Genomic DNA, 23,766 nt, shown 5'->3' with positions numbered 1-23,766 from the left:
ACTGCAAAAGGCACAGTTGTGAAAGAGTATTCAATCCCATTTGGACAGGCACGTGAGTGCTGAGAAAGGAGGGAGAAGGAAGCTATATTGCAGTGGGCTCAAGTGACTGACTGAGAAACTGATGAGCAGCATGCAGGGCCCCAGGCCATGAAGGACGTGCAGGCCCCCAGCCTGAGACAAGGCCTTCTGTTCAGGCAGCTGTGGTGGATGCCTACCTGCTTTCTGCATTTATCGATCTTCTCTTTTTCCTGACTTGTGAGGAATGGGCCCATTTTTTTCTGCCACTGAAGGACCCATTCATACAACAAGACAAAGCTGCCCGTGGCTGTTTCCAAAGCATTATAAACTAATTTTCCCAGATGTTCGTCACTGCCTGCACATGAACAGAGAAGGTCATTAAATCTCACTTTCTGACTTCTATAACACTCAGTAGTATTAACTGTAAACAACATATTAACTATGAAAACTATTTCATGCAAAACATGTACTTTTAAAACCAATTTTTAATATTTACCAGTGGAATCTCAAATACCAATTCTTATAAAAGGTTAAGAATCAGTGGGCAGATCTCAGCATAGATCAAATAAAGAAAGTTGTCTTACTCTTCTAGTCATTCACATGCTACTTTAATAACCAGTTCACCTCTGCTGGCTATGGTTACTGGTATACCTCATACAGGTACATGCCAGCTAACATGATAGGAAGAATTTGGAAGACAGCTTCCATTGAGATCATCCTGTGTGTACAATACAAACAGCCTTTAGCAATTTGAAAATGTAGGGCTGGAGAGATAACTTAGTGGTTAAGGTACTTGCCTACAAAGCCCAAGGACCCAGGTTTGATTCCCCAGTACCCATGTAAGGTTGATGCACAAGGTATGCATGTATCTGGAGTTTGCTTGCAGTGGCTACAGGCCCTGGGGTGTCCTCTCTTTTTGCCCCTACCTCTTTCTCTCGTGGAATAAAAAAAAAACAAAAAACTGAAAAAATTTAAAGCCGGGCATGGCAGTGCACGCCTTTAATCCCAGCACAAGTAGGAGGATTGAAATGACTTTGAGGCCACCCTGAGACTACATAGTGAATTCCAGGTTATCCTGGGCTCAAGTGAGATCTTACCTTGAAAAACCAAAATAAATAAAAATAAAAAGTAATTTGAAAATGTGAATACATAAGTAACTTTTAAGCACAAACTTTGAACATGTTCAGTGACTACAGTAATCTTAGCATGTAAATACTAGTTTATCATGATGATACTTTTTCTCATTAATTAAGAAAAATAACTTAAGAGACATTGATAATTATGTTTTTAATTTAAAAATGAAAGTGAAGTTATACATACATGCATACAATACATACATAAATATATGATAGTCTTAGCAAAAGTACTTGAGAACTTTGGCTGAATTAGCTCATCTACAATTTTGGTCTGACAAGCAGTTTTTACTTCATAGCAATGCTAATAATTTAGAGATTTCAATTAAAATGATATATCAGTTGTAATGATTTCTAAAAGCCTTGTCCTAAGGTGGAAAAACCCTGATATTTGAAAATTGTCACATGAAAGAAGCAACTTAGAAACATGACATCTGTCAGTTCATTGAAGACATGTGACATGTTTATGGGATGGACGATCATGTGACTTACACAAAGCTTCATTAAATTTATGTGTTACATAGTATACTGTCTTTTACTGACCTCTTCAATTGGGACTAGGTAGAAACTTCTTAATTTCTTGGGTGGGGAGTTAATTATAATTTTATTTGGCCACTCTCATATCCCTTTTTTGTGATAGACAATAAAAGGGACAAGGGAACACACTGTTATCAGGCTAAAGGAAAACGTTACCAAAGGAGCACTGACATGCTAGTAACAGTCACATGTACACACGTATGGATGAATGCTTCATCCATACCCATAAATGTTCTCCCTAGTTCCAACAACTTTAAGGTGAAAAAATATTAATTAGTTGCTTTTCAAAATAAAAATACTTTATTGAAAACTAAAATAAAGTAAATAATTTCCAATTGGTGGTTTTATTTGAAAAAACCTTCCAGTTGTCCATGTGTTCCTTGATAAAAATTTGACTCGGGTGAATATGGCTAACTAGTACCTGTGAGAATAGGACATTAAGTTTCCTTCCTGATTACTCCAGGTTAGTAAACGTTTCATGTTGCCACTTCAAAATCTGAAATGCATCTGAGTCAAGGACAAGTCTCAAGTACAAAGTCAATCATCTCTAGCATGGTACTGAACCTGCCCAGGGTGGCTTTCTCTGAGAGACAGCGGCAGCCCTGTGGATACAGAGGATATCAGTAAGCCCACTAAGGATGGCCCTCAGTGGAGTGGGGGTAGGGAAGAGGGAAATAATGGTATCAACATATATGTCCATACAAAATTTTTATTTAATAAAAAATAATAACGAAAAGAGGAAGAGAAAACAGTTTGAAAGAAGCAAACTTGAGTTAGATAATGTGGCTATCTACTAATTCTAATTCTATCTACTAATTCCAGAATATTAATGGAATTGAAAATTAAAGTTAATTGTCAAATTCACTACAGGGAAGGGCTGGAGAGATGGCTCAACAGTTAAGGAGCTTGCCTGTAAAGCCAGGTTTGATTCTCCAGTACCCACATGAGCCAGATACACAGGGTGGCACATGTGAATGGAGTTTGTTTGCAGTGGCTAGAGGCCCTAGAGCACTCCCCCCCACTCTCTTTCTCTCTGCTTGCAAATAAATAAATAAATACTTTTAAAAAGTGAGCATCATCAAATTCACTATAGGGAAGCAAGCCCTACACCAACTAGTGGCTTTTCTATGTGGCTGAGAAAAGATGTATATTTAGAGTAAAAGAAATATATGTGAAAATTTTGATTTTATATAAGCAGTTCAAATCCTGAATTGTAGAACTAGTTACATTCCAAATAGCTAACAACAGGCAAAACTGCTAAAAAAAAAAAAAAAAAAAAGGAGTGTACTGGGTGTGGTGGCACACTCCTTTAATCCCAACCCCAGGGAGGCAGAGGTACGAGGATTACCATGAGTTTGAGACCACCCTGAGACTACATGGTGAATTCCAGGTCAGCCTGGGCTAAGTGAGACCCTACCTCAAAAAACAAAACCAAAACAACATCAAGAAAAAACAAAACAAAACAAACAAACAAAAAATCCAAAACAGTAGTTTCCTTGGTTAGGTACAGCAGGAAAATGGCCACCAGATGGATCTGTACCTGTGAAGATGGCTATAACCATTGGTTATTAAAGCTCAGGCATTAGAACTCACTTCATTTACCTTTACGTTATCAGCATCAGATCTATACCATGTTAATTTCAATTGACAGACGATACTTCAACCTTTAACCTTTTTTGTATCAAAAGCTTGGATCATTATGATCAGTTGTCTTTACTATTAGAATGGTTTTCATGCTCACTTCTTACTCCAGGCAGGAGGAGCAGTGGGCAGAATGACCTGCTTCACGGTCTTCTGGGACTGAACTGGTTTAGACGGCAGTCTCTGTGATAGCCAGTTCCTTTGTAATTAACTCTGTCATTACAGAAACTTTGTTCACTCACCTATACACCTCCCTTTGTGCACCATGAGCTGATCAGGACCACCCAAACAGAAATACAGGATTTCACAGGTGCCAGGAGAGTCTTCACTACTACATACAGAATACTGACGTTCTCGCCTGGAAAATAAATGTGGACAATGTTTTTGTTTGTTCCTTTAACCTAAGATTAACATGGGAAATTCTTGCCCCTCCATGTCTCCTACTTATTAGCCCATTCAGTCCAATCTTTGTGTCAACTGGGAATGGACTTATGATGCTAATGAGAAAGCTACTGAATGCCCCTACCTCCCATGGTTCCTCTTCCTCATGAACTCCATAACTTTCTAACAATAGGTCTGTGCTGCCCAATATGGCCCCTACCAGCTACTTGAGGCTATTTAACTTTAAATGTAGGTTTTAAGTACTTAAGCACCCCATGGGCTAGTGGTTCTGTGGTGGAGAGCACAGACAGAATATTTCCTTCATCACAGAAAGTTTAACTGGTCAGTAGTGACTCAGATGAACCCACATGGGTCCCATACCTCTTTATCCCCATGTACATCTGGAGAAAGCCTAGAAACAGGGGCTTAGTGTCCCTATATATTCCAGATGTCTTGCTGTACTCCCAACCACTGAATGCTCACCTATTTTCTTTTTTACTTTGACAGTTACTCTCTGTAAACCCTTTTATGCCTTGCCCAAACTAGTAATCTCACCTCTTCTTTTTACTTAAAAATGTTTTCATATTTTTTTCTAGATAGGGTGTAAAAGCTGGGAAACTAGCTATTGCAAAATAATAAATTGGAGGAGATAGTTGAAGTGAAAGAATGAGGGCAAGAGCTCTTTTATTAAAAATATAAATAAAGCTGGGCATGGTGGTACACACCTTTAATCCTACTATTGGTGTGTGGGGGGGCAGAGGTAGGAGGATCTCTGTGAGTTCAAGGCCAGTATGAGACTACAAAGGGAATTCCAGGTCATCCTGGGAAAGAGGGAGACCAAAAGAAAAAAAAATGCACTCTCAAATAAGTAAATATACATATTTAAAAATATTTATTTGAAAGTAGAGCATGAATATGAATGGGCATACCAGGGCCTCTGGCTGCTGCAAACAAATTCCAGATGCATGCAACACTTTGGCCTCTGGCTTTATGTAGATACTGAGGAGTTGAAATCCAGTTGTTAGGTTCTGCAGGGAAGCACTTTAACTGCTGAGCCATCTTTCCAGTCCAATAAATATATATTTTAAAATAAAAGCGCAACCATCTCCTTCAATTTATTATTTTGCAGTATCTAGTTTTCCAGCTGTTGGGCCCTATCTAGAAAAAAAAAAAACCTAATAATAGAAAAGAAGATTTTAAAAATAAAAAAATGAAGTGAGATTGTTAGTTTGGACAAGGCATGGGGGGACATTAAGGGGAGTAACTGTCAAAGGCAAATAAGTAAATGGATGCACATTCAGTGGTTGGGGTTCAGTAAGACATCTTGATCACCATGCTGCAAGCACACTGAGTTTAAAAGCAATGGTATCTGTTTTGGCTGATGCTCGTGAGTTTGGAATATTATTAGATATGTCATCTATGTTATAAGTTTTGCTGAGTAGCTGAGGCAGTATTCTACCTTGTAAGGATAAAGGGTATTTAAAACAAAATTGTCAAGTAATACTAATTAGGTCTTGTAAAAGCCAGTGAATTAAATACAACTTTAGAAACGGAACTAGGAATATACATCCTTGATAACTAAAAAGAAGCAAAAATAATGAAAACAAAAACAAAAACCAAACAAGCAGTCATGTGGCAAGAAGAAAATTGGCAGTTTGTCCCAGTGCCCATCCTCCAGCACTGTGCTTCCATCTAAGATGGATACCCACAAGGACAGGGATGCCGAGCTGCCACAGTTTACAACTGGACTGGGCTGGAAGGCACATGTGCCAAAATCTTTAGTCTTACTGAGGTGCCAGTGGGAAGTGGTGGGAGGTCTTCAGCTCATTAGGAGAGGACCCTTCTTTAGTGGCCCGGCTATGAGGTGAGCAGCTATCATGTGCTGCCTTTCCACAGGCCTAGAAGCATGGGGCTAGGGGACCACAACCTCCAAAATGCACCTTTCCATTTTATAATAGACTGTCTCAAGTATTTCCCCCCACCCCTGTAACACAGGAGGGTTAGAATGGAATGGGGAAAAGATCACTCTAGACATCTGCGGCCCAGACGGTCTTGCCTTGCTTCCAAAATCACCTAGAGACAGAATCTTCACTCCTGATCCCCATATCTGACACACAGGGAAGCTTGTAGAAACAAAGTAAATGGAATTCTTTACACTGTTTAATATGAGGTGAGCTAGTCTACTCCTCCACAGAGCCAACTAGAGAAACAACAAGCAAAGAATGTGGGTTGGGGGGGTATTAATGATCCTCTCTCCCTACCCACATCCCCACATCTTTTGTACTTAGCTTTCTGTGGAGATTGGAAGGATTCCCAAGTCTTTCCTTTTCCTTTTCTTTCCTTTCTCTTCCCTTCCCTTTCCCCTTTCCTTTTCCTCCCTCTCTCTCTCTCTTTTTTACATGTTTTGCCTTCTTTTTCTTTCCTTCCTTCCCTCTTTTTTTGGAGATAAAGTCTCATGTAGCTCAGGCTGTCCTCAAACTCACTATGTAGCCAAGGATGGCTCTGAATACCTAATCCCCCTCCTTCTGCCTCCCAAGTGCTGCTGGGATTACAGACATAAACCACCACACTCATATTAATGACTTTTATTTTATTTATGGTTTATGGTACTACAAATTGAACCTAGGGCATTACATATGCTGGGTAAACACTCTATCACTGAGCTATATCCCCTGCCCATTTTTTTTTAGTTTATTAACCAGACCAGTATGTAAACTAAGGAAGATTCAGAATGGGGTGTGTTGGCACTCGCCTTTAATCCCAGCTATTGGGAGGCAGAAGTAAGAGAGTCCCGTGAGTTCAAGGACAGCCTGGAACGACAGAGTGAGTTCCAGGTCAGCCTGGGTTAGAGTGAAATCCTACTTCAATGCATAAATGTCATTAAACATCACTGATTTCTAAGCTGGTTAAAAAAAAGTACACTATCGGGGAAAGAACCAAATTAGTTCCTTCTAATAAATGAACTTTATGAATCTTTAGTTTGGTCCCTAAAGAAACAAAATTGCTTTTTTAAAAAAATATTTTATGTTGCTGAAGACTCCACATACTTGGGCTGTTAGGCCACTGAGAAATCCTGTTGGAACTGAGCAATTATCTCCTCCATGTAGACCAGCTGACAGAAAGCTGGAAGAAGCCATTCTACATGCAGTTCAATGGGAGAAAGAGATATCACCAGTGAAGATACTCAACAGTGGACACTGCAAACCTTATATTTGGCCAGCCAGGACAAATGAGCCAATGGGTGCAATAGTGGCATGTCTGTCATGGTGGAAACCAATTGCTCTCTAATTGGATTGGAGGCCAGCTCCACGGGGAGGGAATGCATCCCTGATACTGAAAACTGAAAACTTAAAACAGGGGTAGTCATGAGCCCTAGGGGTGTAACGTCTGCTGATGTCTGGATAAATGTATATACTATGCTTATCAAACTGCCCAATAAGCATTCTCTTAATATTATATTAATGCTACTCTCACTTTTGGGAGAGAATCTTCTCTTTTCAGATGGAAGTGACCTTGGGACGATTCAGAAGGTATCATGGTGCTGGAAAGAAGTGACTGGAGTACTAAGTAACATCTTGATTACACCTTCCAAGGCTCAGGGTCTAATGCGGAAGAGGTGGGGGAAAGAATGTAAGAGCCAAAGGAAGGGTAGGACTCCTTACAACATGCTCCCTCCGGACATAAAATGGCCTGGATATCCATGACCTCACAGTGCTGACACTACCTACCCAAGACCATCATAAGAGGAGGAAAGGATCATGACATCAAAATAAAAGAGAGACTGACTGAGATGGGGAGGGGATATGATGGAGAATGGAATTTCAAAGGGAAAGTGGGGGGAGAGAGGGTATTACTATGGTATATTTTTCAGAATAAAAAAAAATTGGGGGAGGGAGGGAATTACCATGGGATATATTTTATAATCATGGAAAATGTTAATAAAAATTAAAAAAAAATTGAGAAAAAATATTTTAATATTTTTTTTTTTGGTGGTTTTTCAAGGTAGGGTCTCACTCTAGCCCAGGCTGACCTGGAATTCACTATGGAGTCTCAGGGTGGCCTCGAACTCATGGTGATCCTCCTATCTCTGCCTCCCAAGTGCTGGGATTAGAGGCATGTGCCACCACGAGTGGCTCAATATTTTAATTTTTTGTTTATTTTTATTTATTTATTTGAGAGGAACAAACAAAGAGAGAAAGAGGCAGACAGAGAGAGAATGGATGCACCAGGGCCTCCAGCCACTGAAAAGGAACTTCAGATGCATGTGCTGCTACCTTGTGCATCTGGCTTACATGGGTCCTGGGGAATCAAGCCTTGAACCAGGGGTCTTAGGTTTCACAGGCAAGTGCTTAACCACTAAACTCTCTCTCCAGCTCAAATATTTTAATTTTTAAAAATACTTTATTTATTTATTTATGAGAGAGAGACAGACAGACAGAATGAATGGGCATGCCAAGGCATCAGTCACTGTAAATTAACTCCAGACACATGCATCTGACCTTGTACATCTGGCTTACGTGGGTCCTGGGGAATCAAACCTGGGTCCTTTAGCTCTGCAGGCTAGCACCTTAACCACTCAAGCCATCTCTCCAGCCCCAAACTTGCTTTGAAGAGCTGCTTAGAGGGCTGGAGAGATGGCTTAGTGGTTAAGTGCTTGCCTGTGAAGCCTAAGGACCCTCGTTCGAGGCTCGATTCCCCAGGACCCACGTTAGCCAGATGCACAAGGGGGCACATGTGTCTGGAGTTCGTGTGCAGTGGCTGAAGGCCCTAATGTGCCCATTCTCTCTCTCTCTCTCTCTCTGCCTCTTTCTCTGTCTGTCACTCTCAAATAAATAAATAAACATTTAAAAAAAAAAGAGTACTTACTGTTTAAAAATAAAAAAGAGCTGCTTAGAGTCTCACAGAATCTTTTCAGGAGCTGAAGCACCTACACTATTTAATTATCTGCCCATTCATAAATGGTTCACAAGCATTCAAGTACCTCTCTGGTCAGCAGGGATGCCTCAATTCCTGAGTAGGAAAGGAGGTAGGTAGAGGCAGGAAGATCACAAATTCAAGATCATTCCTGAGGCCAGCTTGAGCTACATGAGAACTTGACAAGGCTGGAGAGATGGCTTGGTGGTTAAGCGCTTGCCTGTGAAGCCTAAGGACTCCAGTTCAAGACATGATTCCCCAGGACCCACGTTAGCCACATTCACAAGGGGGCGCATGCGTCTGGAGTTCATTTGCAGTGGCTGGAGGCCCTGGTGTGCCCATTCTCTCTCTTTCTCTCTTTGTCGATTTCAAATAAATAAAAATAAACAACAGGCCGCTGCCGCCGCTCGGGCTGTGCAGCTCATCCCTCCCTCTGTCAGTGTCAGCTTCCTCACGAACGACACCCTGGCTATGGCTTGCCTGTCTGTCCGCGGGCGTGAGAAGCTGCCACATCCTCTCACCCTTAACACCTCGCTTTCCCACCTTCCCCACCCCACGGTGGCGGCCAACCCTTCCTCCCTCTCAACCCTTCCTCCCTCTCGGCCTTGGCCCGCCTCACACCCAGATGTGGAAAGATAAACGAAGGGGGTTGGAAGCCAAATAAATGTCAGTGGAAAGGAGATCCAACACTAAGGGCTGACTATAGAGTGTGAAATCACTTTCAGAGAGAGACTATTAAGAACACACGATGGGGACTCCAGGCTCTGGAAGGAAAAGAACACCTGTGAAAGATCGGTTGGGTTCCTGCAGAAGATGAAGCTTTAAGTAACATCGCCAGAGAGGCAGAAGCAAGGCTAGCAGAAAAACGGGCTGCCCGGGCAGAAGCAAGAGACATATGCATGAGAGAACTGGAACGACAGCAAAGAGAGTTGGATGAAAAATCTGACAAACAGTATGCTGAAAGTTACACAAGGCCCTCATCTCGAAATTCTGCCTCAGCTACAACCCCTCTAAATGGAAACTCATCCAGATGAGGAAGTGGGGACACCAGCAGCTTAATAGACCCAGATACCTCATTAAGTGAATTGCGGGAATCCCTGTGTGAAGTGGAGAAGAAATACAAGAAAGCCATGGTTTCCAGTGCACAGCTGGACAATGAGAAGAACACCCTCATCTACCAGGTGGACACACTCAAGGGTGTTATTGAGGACAACCCCAACTGCTCAGGCAATAAAACCACAGATTAATCACTTGGGACCTCATGAAATTACAAAGATTTTGCACTGCAAAGGACACAGTGAAAAAAGCAAAGAGGCAACCTACAGAATGGGAAAAAATCTTCACCAGCTATATATCTGATAGAGGATTAATATCTAGGATATACAAAGAACTCAAAAAGTTAAATAATAAGGAATCAAACAAGCCAATCAAAAAATGGGCTATGGAGCTAAATAGAGAGTTCTCAAAGGAAGAAATATGAATGGCATTTAAGCATCTAAAAAAATGTTCTACGTCACTAGTCATCAGGGAAATGCAGATTAAAACTACATTGAGATTCCATCTCACTCCTGACAGAATGGCCACCATCATGAAAACAAATGATCATAAATGTTGGTGGGGATGTGGAAAAAGAGGAACCCTTCTACACTGCTGGTGGGAATGCAATCTGGTCCAGCCATTGTGGAAAACAGTGTGGAGGTTCCTAAAACAGCTAAAGATTGATCTACCATATGACCCAGCTATAGCACTCCTAGGCATATATCCAAAGGACTCATCTCATTTCCTTAGAAGTACATGCTCAACCATGTTTATTGCTGCTCAATTTATAATAGCTGGGAAATGGAACCAGCCTAGATGTCCCTCAACAGATGAGTAGATAATGAAGATATGGTACATTTATACAATGGAGTTCTACTCAGTGGTAAAGAAAAATGAAGTTATGAAATTTGCAGAAAAATGGATGGACCTGGAATGGATTATACTAAGTGAGGTAACCCAGACCCAGAAAGCCAAGCGCCACATGTTCTCTCTCATATGTGGATCCTAGCTACAGATGACTGGGCTTCTGAGTGAGAATGAAAATACTTAGTAGCAGAGGCCAGTAAGGTAAAAAGGAGACATAAAGGGTGGCGGATGCCTTTGATCCCAGCACTCGGGAGGCAGAGGTAGGAGGATCACCATGAGTATGAGGCCACTGTGAGACTACATAGTGAATTCCAGGTCAGACTGGGCTAGAGCGAGACCCTACCTCAAAACCTGGTCAAAAAAACTGGAAAAAAAGAAAAATAAAGAATTATGGGCTGAAACACATACAGTATGAAACTTGACTGAATGGTGAGGACTCAGATGGAAGAAACATTTCAAATCTCTTCTTGTGTAGTTATGTCATTAAAAGCCAATCCTTTAATGCACTGAAGGCAAGATTGTGAGGCACCATCGGCTTTTTAAAAAAAGGGATGGGCTATAGAACTGGTTTCATTAAAGATATCTGGAACCAGGCATGGTGATGTATGAGAGGGAGATAGGCAGCATTGGGAAGGGGCGGTTAGACAGGAAGGGCCATAGGACAAATGATCTTAATTTCTATCCATCAAGGAGAGATAAAACAAATGGTGGCTGCTTAACATCACATATTCATCCTGCTGTCTGCAGCAGCTGCTACAGAGCTAGAATTACTCAGATCTCAGTTCAGGCCGGGCCCCTGCCAGACACTGTGCCAGGTGTGTTGATTTCTTCTGGATTCAGTCCTGAACCCAGAATAAAAAGCCTGGCTGCTAAGGTTGTTTTGGTAAGCTTTTTTTTTTTTTTTTTCCCCTTCTTCTTCTTTTCGCTAGCTCCCAGGCTGTTAATCTCCCAGCACTTGAGGTTTTCATCACTGGTAAAGTTTTGTCCTTCCCACCCCAGAAGCTTGGTTGCTGCTAAGATGGGAAAGGATGATGTGTTGTTGCCTTTTTAAAAATATATATATTATTGAGTAGCCTCCAGCTACTGCAAGCAAACTCCAGATGCATGTGCCACCTTATGCATGTCACTTACATGGGTCTTAGGGAATTGAACCTGGGTCCTCTAGCTTTGCAGGCAAGCGCCTTAACCACTTAGCCATCTCTCCAGCCTGTTACCTTATTTTTAAAGCCTCTCTCTTATATTCCTTTTCATGTTTTTTTTTTTTTTTCTAGGTCCATGGACATGGACTTTTACATGGGCCTTTAGACCATGTGGACGTACCCATTTCTCACCTTTTGCTTTCTGGATTTCATGGAATAAAATGTAATAATTCACTAAAATAATCCTTCTCAGTCTTGTTTTATTTCAATTCTTTAGCAAAGCAGACATGAACTTGGGTTTGGGGTTTGTGTTTGAACCCCTAAACTAAGCCGTCTCAATGTATGCCTGTTAATCTCAGCTACACAGAAGGAAGGCAGGAGGGTAACAAATTTGAGGCTAATCTTGGCTGTACAAGATCCTGCCTCAAAATAAGAGAGAGCTAAGGATGCAACTGAATAGTAGAGCTCTTATCCAGCATGTACAAGGCACTGGGTTCAATTCACTGGACTGCAAAACTAACAAATAAATAAAGATACTTGGAAAATGTTAAATGAAATTGGTTTTACACAGTAACTAAAATATTACAATATATAAGTGCTTAAAAAGTTATTAAGGCTCCTACATGAAAACTATGGGAAAGTTCACAGGTCACTGTAATCCTTCAACGGCTTTTATTCTCCCACATAAGTCCCAGGACTTAAGAAAGGAAGGAAGGAAAGAAAAGAAATCCCAGGACTTACCTGGACCTTCCTGAGGAGTTTGCACGTGGTTTACCATTTCCTACAAAGTCAGGAGAGCCTCCATGTAGCAGCGAAGATGTTCTGTGTCCTCCTGGGTCTCTCTTAGCGATATGATCTTGGTTTGACAAAATAGCAATTTCCAGACGTTCCTAGAAAAAGAGTAAAGCCTACTTTAGATGTGACTAGTAAGTAGAAGACAAGCATCATATGGTGAAGGGAGGCTTGGCTTCTCAAATATTAACCTGTTCAATTCAGTATAGAATGTGAATTTTACTTAAGTTCAGTGTTTTCAAGAGTAACAGAATTGGGGCTGGAGAGATGGCTTAGCAGTTAAGTGCTTGCCCGTGAAGCCTAAGGACCCTGGTTCGAGGCTCGATTCCCCAGGTCCCACGTTAGCCAGATGCACAAGGGGACGCACGCATCTGGAGTTCGTTTCCAGTGGCTGGAGGCCCTGGCGTGCCCATTCTCTCTCTCTTTCTCTCTGCCTCTTTCTCTCTCTGTCTGTCACTCTCAAATAAATAAATTAAAAAAAAAAGAGTAACAGAATTGAACATAACTTTTAACAATTTAATGCTCAAATATGTACTGGGTCAAGAGCTGAAGTGCAGGTTACAGTTCTAAGAGAATGAGAGCCTTATAAAAGAAAATGCTTAGAATCCTGCAATAAGGAAAATTAGGGAGACTACACTAGAGGAGAGGAACAAGGGGAAAACAAGGTGGTGAGGGTCAAAGAGTCAAGGAGACAGGCATGGTAGCGAATGCGCACCTGTAACCCCAGCACTTGGGAGGCAGAGGTAGGGGGATCACTGTGAGTTTGAGGCCACACTGAGACTACATAATCCAGGTCAGCCTGGTCTAGAGCAAGACCTTGCCTAAAAAAAAAAACAAAAAAACAGTTAAAGAAAGAATGACGAGCAGCTGAGGGGAAGGCAGATGAGCGGCGATAGGAGAACTGGTGGAAACGGGAAAGGCCAGCTTTGTGTACAGCTTTACACTGCCACACCGGTTGGTACCTTACGTGAGACATGAAGTAAGGAATTAACAGTTTGGTTTTAAGACATGAGGAAAGTGAGTCACAGAGGAAACGTCAAAGCTAGGCAGTGAAAGCTAGTCAGTGTTGCCTCCTGCACCACAGGGAGGGCCCCTGAGGCAAGAGCTTCTAAAAGACAATGAGAAACACCTATAAACACTACAGTCCCTTCTTTTTCTTTTGCAACTTGCTGCTGAGTCATTACGCTCCATCATTCAGGAAGGATTTCCTGAGGAAATGATTTCCATTCATGTTCCAATAAGAACAAATGGTTTGCTTGGGGGGGTATTCTGAATTCTAGTCTGAAGGGTTAACAAAGTCCTAAAGTTGCTTTGAGGGTTAATAAAGTTCCAAAGTTGCCAAGACAAGCTGGCCATGAAAGAGGCTTAAAAATAAAAGTTAGATTCCTTGGTAATAAAAACACTTCCCCAGGCAGCCTGGGCGAGAGTGAGACCCTACCTTTAAAAAACAAAAAACAAAAACCAAAAAAACTACTTCCCCAGACCTTGGGCCCCAAGGAGGGGGTCACCTGTTCAATGGGAAGCCATTGTGCTAAGAACACAATAACATATTCATAACCTGAAGACAGTATAGTTTACTTCTAAAAGCTGTGACTGTCTCATCAACAGGGGAAATGGCCTTGCTCCCATCTTGTATAGTTCAACCCACATCTTTGTGTAAGTTCTTCTCGCCTGTCATTTTTTTAAAAATTTTTATTTATTTATTTGAGAGCGACAGACACAGAGAGAAAGACAGATAGGAGGGAGAGAGAGAGAATGGGCGCGCCAGGGCTTCCAGCCTCTGCAAACGAACTCCAGACGCGTGCGCCCCCTTGTGCATCTTCGCCTGTCATTTTGTATCAAAGTCATTCAGCTGTCAATACACCACCACAGCCTCAAGCCCAAGAGGCTTTTGCAGTCCTTCACTGCTTGATCCTAATAAAAACAGTCTACAGCCATCGAGGTGTGGTTTCCCCAGTTGGTTCTGGTCCTGACTCAGATCCAACAAGTGGTGCCAAAATCCAGGAGGGTCTTTGGGGCTCTTGATCCCCCTCCTCTGCCCCTGGGGTGGCCTTTCTCTTCCCTCAGTCTACTGGATTGTGTGGGGCTGGCTACTCTCTTGGGGAGATGGATGATGCTCTGGCCAGGGCAACTCCGTGGTGTCAAAGCCTTTGTAGAGCTCAGCTATGCCTCTTCAGTGTAACCCACTGGGCTGAGCTTTCCTTCATCTCTCCTCCTCATCCTTTTAACACTGAGTCCCATTGACAGCTTGAGTGCCTGCAGTGCTCACTATACTAGGTTAGGCAGCAGTCAGTAGCCACCAGAAGCTTGGCTTTTTACAACTTTTGCCTCTGTAAGCAGTGCAATCCCAATTTAGGGATCTTCCTAATGTCTCGCGTAAGCTCAGTTTTCAGTCTGTCAGCTATGTTTACCCCCACTTTCCTATCCTCCAACCTCTGACACAGAGGCCTTCTGCCGTTTCACTCTACCATACATCCAAGACTCCCCCAGATGCCAATAAGTTAAGGCTCAGGACACAGTTTTGCGGTACCCTAGACAGTTGTCCTCCAGGGCCCCAAGAGTCCTCTGGCTTCCTAGCCTCCCAAGGGGTGGAGATTGGATAAGTCTTTTCCCCAACCTTGGGATCTGTTCTTGATCCTAATAAAAACATTTTGGTACTGGGTAATGATCCACTACCAAAACTGAGCCTCCATTCCAGCTCCATTTTGATACCAAATGACAATCATGCTTGGTATCAAAAATGTGCCTTTACCTGCCACAAAATGGGCTGAAACCAACCTAAAGGCCCCAGGCATGAACAGACCTTGAAGCCAAAATTTTAATTCGGCTTTTTACTCAGGTCTAACCCCAATATAAACTAGACCTACATAATTTCATACGGAAAATAGCAAATGATCTGAAGTCCCATAAGACCCCTTCCTTGCCCCTCCTTCATGGCCTCCTCTCTGTAGATGATCTACTATGCAGCCCCTCCCTAAAAATCTACCTAGCACACACAGTTCTGTCAACCAGCACTAACTTGCTTGGGTCTCTCTCTCACACCAAATTCCACCCATCCCAGTAGATCAAATACAAACTCTCCTAAATGCCTCGTCTGCCTCCAAAAGGAACTCATGTCTATACTGGGCCTCCAGCTTCTTCTACATATGGATACCTATTTCTTCTCTTCTTGCTAAAGGTTAAAATCACTATGCAGCTTCTAGGTATTTTCCCCTCCTTTTTCTCCCCTCTCCACTTTTTTCATTATAAATATCAATGAAAAACTGACAGTGGAGGGGGGCCAAACACAGTACACAAAAACTTAACCCTTGAATAACTAGAAAAACCAGCACCTGCCACACAGCTAGATAAAATAAACAAAAACAGACACCAAGGGAGCTCCTACAACTTTAGCTCCCTTACATATGACTAGTGGCCACCCCCCCCCCACACACACACACAGAGAGAGAGAGAGAGAGAGGGAGGGATTGTCAGCTTTAAATTCAAGCTACAGACTGTTGCCCTGTTAAGATTAAGTCCTCATTAATTTAAAGTATAACTAAAATTTTAAAAAAGGATGTCTCTCCTTGTTTCATGTTGTCATGCCCAATGCTGGCCAGCCATGCCACATTATGTATTCTATGTTTCCTGTAGTCTGTCATTATGTGTGGCTAAAATCATGATCATTAATTGTTCCAGTGCTTATGGTCATTAAGTATTCTGATGCTTATAGATATAGTTTAAGATGATGTTAAATTACCAAAACCAGGTTTATGATATGTTTCTGAGTTTAAATTGACAGTAATATTATAAAAATCTAAAAAGACTCATCTAAAATCAATTCCTTTAGACAAAGCTAAGGTTTTTTTTGGGGGGAGGAGACTGAGGTAGGATCTCACTATAGCTGAGGATGACCTTTGTACTGACACTTCAGTTTTTGCAGTTTCAAGGCCATAGTTTGTATTGCAGCTTCTGACCTGGGCTGAAAATCCTCTTGTGCTTCTTATCTTTATAACACAGCTGCAGGCATCTCTCCATTTTTTAATGTTTTCTGTAAAACTTGCCTGGCACTGGGCCAGGGCTTTGAGCACTGAAACCTAACAATAATAAGACTAATCCAAGATAAAGTATATAAGTTCTGAACCACCACAAACCAGGGTCCATGGGAAGAGATTTCCCTGGGCCCATAATGGCATGAAAATAGGCTGATTCTCCACTCAGTCTCTGGTGCCAGTTCTGTAAGTCTTAGTTTCCTATATCAACATCAATGTTTTAAAATTCAGGTCAGCCTGGACCAGAGTGAGACCCTACCTCAAAAAACAACAACAACAACAACAAAAAAGATTTATTTTAATTTATTTTAGAGACGGGGCGGTGGGGGGGGGGGGGAGAATGGGCTCACCAGGGCCTCCAGCCATGCAAACAAACTCCAGATGCATGTACCACCTTGTGCATCTGGCTTACGTGGGACCTGGAGAATTGATCCTGGATCCTTAGGCTTCACAGGCAAGAGACTTAACTACTAAGCCATCTCTCCAGCCCAATATATATATATTTATTTAATATTTTTAAATTTTTATTTAAGAGACAGAGAGAGAGGGAGGAAGGAGAATGGGTATGCCAGGGACTCTAGCCACTGCAAATGAACTCTAGACACATGTGCCACCATATGCATCTGGCTTACATGGGTTCTGGGGACTCAACAAACCTGGGTCCTTAGGCTTTGCAGGCAAGTGCCTTAACTGCTAAGCCATCACTCTAGCCCCTCTAACATAATTTTTCATAACCCCCAAAAAACTATCTCTATGGTTTTCTAAACTCCATATTTCTGGTGTTCTGGGCTAACACACATAAACCTGTCTAAGTCTGTATAATAAGACATAAACCTGCAACTTTGCTTATTTCCTCCAATGTACTTTTCATCTTCTATTCACATAAGTCAATCTTTTCTCTGTCTGTTTATATAGTTTGTTTTAACAGCTCTTGCTCTAAATAATTTCAGAAATGCCCTTGGAACTTTGAAACTGCCTCCCATGCTGTCCTTCAGGAGCAATGCTATTCCTTCCAAAGATCCTGAGATGGAGCTCTCCTTCCCAGATTCCATACATATAAATGAGTCTAGAATGCAGTGACTTTCAGAAATCCAACACCCTACTGCTGTACACCAAAAAGTCTGTCCAGAGACTGTCCCTTGCTACTTGGCTAGCTATCTCAAAAGAAAAGAGTTCAAACCAATTGGTCTGATGGCATTAATAGGAGACCACCTCCTTGTCCCTCCACAACCACAGACATCAGCTCTCCATCCACAAAGACCTAACTCCTCTCTTTCCTTATCTGCAACTCTCTCCATTAATAAGGCTGAATTAGGCTCTACATTACCCTCCAGTCTCCTTCCCATGCTGAGTGGTATACATTAATTACATATCAACCAAAACTGGCTAAAGATTGTTGGGTCTTCCTAAAACCCAAGCCTCCTTATTATGTGGGTATGGATGTAAAAATACCAATCTTTACAAATAATAGTACAAATAAATGTTCTCCTTTTAATCCAGCTTTGACTTTAGGGGGACATAGCTAGAAGTGTGTCCTGCCTAACAACTTCTAATTTATAATCTTTCTCAATCCTCCTTTTCAGTCAATTTTAACAACACCTTGATTAACCTATTCTAAAGCCTTTTTTTTTTTTTTTTTGCACCACCTGGAACTTGGCGAGCTTGTATTTCTGGCTTAACTACATACATCACCCTTGGGGACCTAAATGGTGCCCCTACACTATATGTCACTGTCCATGTACTTCCCCAAGCTTACACTTACAGTGAGCCTGAGGACAAATACCTTATGTTACCCCCAAGCTTTACAACATGCTACAAGAGAGCTACTCTATCGCTGGTGCCCAACCTGATGGGACTCAGTGTAACACGATTAGTGGCTCTTGGAACAATACTGACAAGAAGTGAACTGGCATTTCACATGTTGACTTAGATCTGGGATACCTACAAGACTCCATTACCATGCTCAACAGTCAGGTAGATTCCTCAGCAGAAATGGTATTACAAAATGGACAAGGTCTTGACCTAATATTTATGTCTCAAGGAGAGCTATGCATGGCCTTAGGAGAAGCTTGTTGTTTTTATGCCATTAAATCAGACCTCATTACTAACACCTTACAAAAGGTAAAGGAAAACTCAGAAAATCACCAGAGAAAACAGAAGATTAACAATTCCTGGTTCCATAGGTTATTTGACTGGAATTCCTGGCTAACCACCTTACTTACTGGTCTAATGGGTCCTTTAGTCTTTCTACTCCTTGGATTACTAGTTGGCCCCTACCTAATCAAATGGATATTAAAATTATCAAACAACAAATTGGTGCAGTCAAACAAATGTACTCTAGAACTCAATATTTCCTCTGACCAAGCAACCATCCACAATCAGGTCTTTCAAAATTAACCTCTAATTTCATATCCCTATCCTCATTATAGGACAAGGCCATTTTAAAAGAAAAACATACCAGAGAACTCCATAATTCTAAAGACTTCAATCAATTGGACCCTTATATGTTCAAGACTCTGAGGACAGATCCCCAACCCTCTTTGTTGTCCTCATGCCTGCAGGAAGTAGTAGAAATTTGAGTCTATGACCCATATCCTTTTACTTGTGCCCAGGGTCTGGAATGAAGAGTTAATGAAGTCTTAAAGTTGTCTGAAGGTTAATAAAGTTCTAAAGTTGCTGAGCCAACTCAGCCCTGAAAAAGAGACTTGAGAATGAAGGCCAAATTCCTTGGTAATAAAAACACTTTCCCAGACCTTGAATCTGAAAGAAAAAAACAAACATCCATCTGTTCAATGGGAATCCACTATTCTAAGAACACAATAACATATTCATAACCCAAAGACAGTACAGTTCTTAAAAGTTGTGATTGTTTCGTCAACAAGTGAAATGGTCTTGTTTTCCCCAACCCACATCCTTGTTGTTTTCATTCTTCTTGCCCTTCATTTTGTATGAAAGTCGGTTCAGTTTTAAATATGCCACTGTCACCTCAAGCCTAAGAGAGGTTTGTACAATCCTTCACTGCTTGATCCTCATAAAAACAGTCAATAGCCATTGAGGTGTGATTTCATTTTCCATTTACATCACTCCAGTTGGTTCTGGTCCCAACTTGGGTCCAACATAGTCTAGCTTAATTAATAAAACCTCAGTCTCCCTCAAATCATTTGATAAATTATTATAATTATATAAGCCAAAATCATTTACAGATAATGTACAACACTAAATTTTGGCATCTATTTGGGCAATTCAAAACTATGCAGTAAGCTGGGCATGGTGACGCACACCTGTAAATGCCTGCGCTGGGAAGACTGAGGTAGGAGGACTGCCCTGAGTGTGAGATCAACCTGGGCTGCCAGACAAAGACAAAGACAAAGACAGCCTGAATACACTGAAAGACCCTGTCACAAACCTGCTCCCCACAAATAAATGTTCTTTAAAAACTTTTTAAAATTCTTTATTTATAAGCAGAGATAAATAGAAGAAAGAGAATGTGCACAACAGGTCTCCCCCCACCTCTACTTGCTGCAAATGGACTCCAGATGCATGTGCCACTCTGCATCTGGTTGTATGTGGGTGCTAGGGAGTCAAACTCAGGTTGTTAGGCTTTGCAGGCAAGCACCTTAACAGTTGAGCCATCCCTCCAGCGCTATTTTTTTTTTTTTTAAAGACACAATAAATGGAAGTCTGTTACCTCATTTTAAGCTCAAGTTACTCATAATAACATGAGAGGGAAACGTCATCAATGGAAACAAACCTATTTTGTTAGGATATGTAAAGTCTTTATTGTAGCACAGTTGAGAGAATACCTGCTTAGCCATTTCTTTCCTTTTTTTCTCTTCTTTTATCTCCTCTTTTCGCCTCTGAATCTCATGAAGGATTTCACGTTGCTGAAATAAATCAAATCACTGTCAGATACCAATCTCTGAAACTGATATAAGTAGATTCTAGAGCCATAGAAAATCTTTTGCATTTCAATAACACAGAGCTCTTGTTTCTGGCGAGATCTGAATATACAGAATCTTTGAATGAGCTACAATTCCTTCAAGTTTTACAACATTCTTGAGCAACTGGCTTCCTAGGTGAGGCATTAAAGCTGTATGGGAAGAGCATTATTCTCTAATCTTCATTTTTCTGCCTGTGTGCCAGGAATGAGCAGAGAGACTCCTCTCTACCAGTGGGCCTGGGCCAGTTTAGTGGAGGTAGGCAGAGCTGGCCTCAAAGCCTGGGTCTGGGGAAGGCCCAAGCACCACTCACACCCACCATGACTTCATCTGCTTTTTCCTATAAGACTTTTCAGTTTTAAAAGTAATATATTTTAAAACATTGTATTTATTTGGGAGAAAGACAAGGGGGTGGAGAGTCGGGGGGATTGGGGGAAAGAGAGAGAGAGAATGAACATACCAGGGTCTCTTGCCACTGCAAACCAACTTCAAATGCATACACCACTTTGTGCATCTGGCTTATGTGGGCATTGGGGAATTGAACCTGGGTCGATAGGCTTTACAAATAAGTGCCTTTAACCATCAAGCCATCTCTCTAGTCCCTATAAGTGATATTTTGATCTCCATTCATTTTTCTTCAGCCCCCACAACTTCAAATTGTATTAAAATTATTGTTGGTCCTGACACACCCATTTTCTTTCTCTTTATCTACCCCTTTGTCCCTCTCTTAAATAAATAAAATATATTTTAAAAAATAAAACAATAAAAGAATTGTTGGGCTGGAGAGATCCCACGTTAGCCAGATGTACAAAGGTGAGGCAAGTGCAAGGTTGCACATGCCCACTAAGTGTTGCAAGTGTCTGGAGTTCGACTGCAGTGGCTGAGGCCCTGGTGTGCCAATTCTCTCTCTCTCTCTCAAATGAAAAAAATAAGTAAAAATAAATTATTGTCATCAGAGACCATAAAACAATAATAAAATGCGAAAACACACCCTAAACATATAGGCAGCTAAAGCAGCACAAATGATGAGTGGGCTATGTGATTTAATGGGAGATAGGCAGTAACAATGGATAAGACACAGCTTAATGGAAGATGAAGGGATAGGGAAGGGAAGGCTTGACTTCCCAAATATTAATGCAGCCTATAGACACAACAAACAGAGATACTGCGGATACAAGTACAGGATGAAGAAAACAAAACAGAAACAAGATCCGGCAGAGGAACCCAAGAACACATGGAAAACAGAAAGGGGCAATTTGGGAGGAGAAAGGCAGTCGGGGGAAGACGAAGGAGCAAGAGGGAATAGCAGGGGTGATGAATGGGACCCAAGTATGCTGTATGCATATATAAAATGTCACGATGAAACCCTTAACTTTGAACAGTGCTAGTAACATATGCTAATAAAAGTTCAAAAAAGAAAAAAAAATACCCTTAGAAATAACAGTAAGAAGTAGCAATGTCTACAATGAGAAAACTAGTATATCTCACCAAGAGATAAAGATAAATTTAGCAGCCGGGTGTGGTGGCACAAACCTTTAATCCCAGCACTTGAGAGGCAGAGGTAGGAGGATCACCCTGAGTTCAAGGTCAGCCTTGGCTAGAGTGAGACCTTACTTTGAAAAAAAAAAAAAAAAAACCCAAAAAATAAATAAAAAGAAAAGTAGCTATAGTCCCAGATATAGAATCTGATTATGCCAATTCTTCCCAAATGAATATGCAAGTTTGGTGACATTTCAGTCTCATAGCACTTACATGTTTTGTTTTGACTTCGACAAAGCAATCTTATAGTTGACTTCTCAAATATTTCTTTTTTCAGGTAGGGTCTCACTACAGCCCAGGCTGACCTAGAATTCCTTATACACTCAGAGTGGCCTCAAATTCATGGTGATCCGTCTACCTCAGCCTCCCAAGTGCTGGGATCAATGGTGTGCGCCACCATGCCTGGCTGACTTGCCTGTAATCCCAGAATAGGGCTACATAGTGAGACCATGACTCAACATGAGAGAGAAAAAGGGAGAAAGGGAGGAAAAGAGGGAGGGAGGATGAGAATGAATAAATAGGTGATAATAGTTAAGAAAAATAATAGCAGATCAGAGTAGGCTTGACTTGTCAAATACTAAAGTATTCTAGAGATATAATAATTCAGAGAGGGAGACAGATGGATTGAATGATTAACTCAGCAATAGAATCTAGCATAGATAAGTAATTAAAATGCTCCTTAAAGGATATATTATAAACCACTTATGAGAATAGTTATTTAATAAATGTTTTATTAGGAAATGTCCAGGGAAAGATAATCTCAGGCTCTCTCTCTCTCTCTCTTTTTCTAATTAAAAAATTATTTTTAATTTATTTATTTGAGAAAGAGAGTGAGATAGATACAGAAATAGGCAGGTAGAGAGAGTGAGAGCATGGGCACACCAGGGCCTCCAGCCCTGTAAATGAACTCCAGATGTGTGCACCCCCTTGTGCATCTGTCTTACATGGGTTCTGGGGAATAGAACCAAGGTCCTTTGGCTTTGCAGGCAGATACTTAACCACTAAACCATTTCTCCATCCCTTCTCTTTTTTTCTTAGGGTCTCTTTTTACAGCCTATATCCAAATAATTTCTAGATAAATTGATCAAAATACCAAATAGGGGGCTGGAGATATTGTTCAGAGGTTAAGGTGCTTGCCTGCAAAGCCTAACAACCTGGGTTCACTTCCCCAGTACCCATGAAAACCCAGAAGCACAGAGTGGCAAATGCATCTGGAATTCATTTGCAGTGGCTACAGGCCCTGGTATGCCCATTTTCTCTTCTCTTATCTCCCTCTGCTTGCAAATAAATCTAAAAAATATTTTTTTTAAAAAAAAGGCTAAATAGAAAATAATTTATTAAAACCAAGAGGGAAATTTAGAGGTCTATATCATCTTCAACTTAAAGGCTCAAGCCCTTAATTCCAGCACTGAAGTAGGAGGACTACCTTGAGTTCGAGGCCAGCCTAGGGCTACAGAGTAAGTTCCAGGTCAGCCTAGGTTAGAGTGAGATCCTGCCTTGAAAACCACAACAACCAAAATAAATAAATAACATACACAGTATCTTTAAAATAAATCAAAGAAAAAACAGATTGTTAATGAACATAAATAGTTTAAGGGGCTGAGGAGCTGGCTCATTGGACCAAGTGCTTGCTGTGCGAGTATAAGTAATAGAGTTTAGATCCTAGCACTTGCATAAAAGCTGGTGTCTATACTCCCAGAGTGCTTTAGGGCAAGATGGGAGGTGGAGACAAGAGAATGGGAGGCTGGCCAGCCAGCTAGTCTCTGAATGCAGCAGTGAAAAATAAGGAGTGCCTACC

The 23,766-nt window shown here is 41.3% G+C and overlaps 1 protein-coding gene across 1 annotated transcript in view; it reads right to left on the bottom strand.

The window, feature by feature from the left end:
- The window catches only part of Eif2ak4 (eukaryotic translation initiation factor 2 alpha kinase 4), a 112,266-nt gene that overhangs the window by 61,727 nt on the left and 26,773 nt on the right, over positions 1–23,766 (bottom strand). The window contains exons 5-8 of the mRNA XM_004660772.2: positions 20,295–20,375; positions 12,410–12,558; positions 3,572–3,687; positions 216–373 (exon numbers count right to left, since the gene is read on the bottom strand). Of these exons, the coding sequence (XP_004660829.2) occupies positions 216–373; positions 3,572–3,687; positions 12,410–12,558; positions 20,295–20,375 (504 nt within the window). The remainder of the gene's footprint in view (positions 1–215; positions 374–3,571; positions 3,688–12,409; positions 12,559–20,294; positions 20,376–23,766) is intronic.

The sequence above is a fragment of the Jaculus jaculus genome, chromosome 8 (genome assembly GCF_020740685.1).
Source record: "Jaculus jaculus isolate mJacJac1 chromosome 8, mJacJac1.mat.Y.cur, whole genome shotgun sequence".
In the NCBI taxonomy this organism is placed as follows: domain Eukaryota; kingdom Metazoa; phylum Chordata; class Mammalia; order Rodentia; family Dipodidae; genus Jaculus; species Jaculus jaculus.
This window is presented reverse-complemented; position numbering and strand designations above follow the sequence as displayed.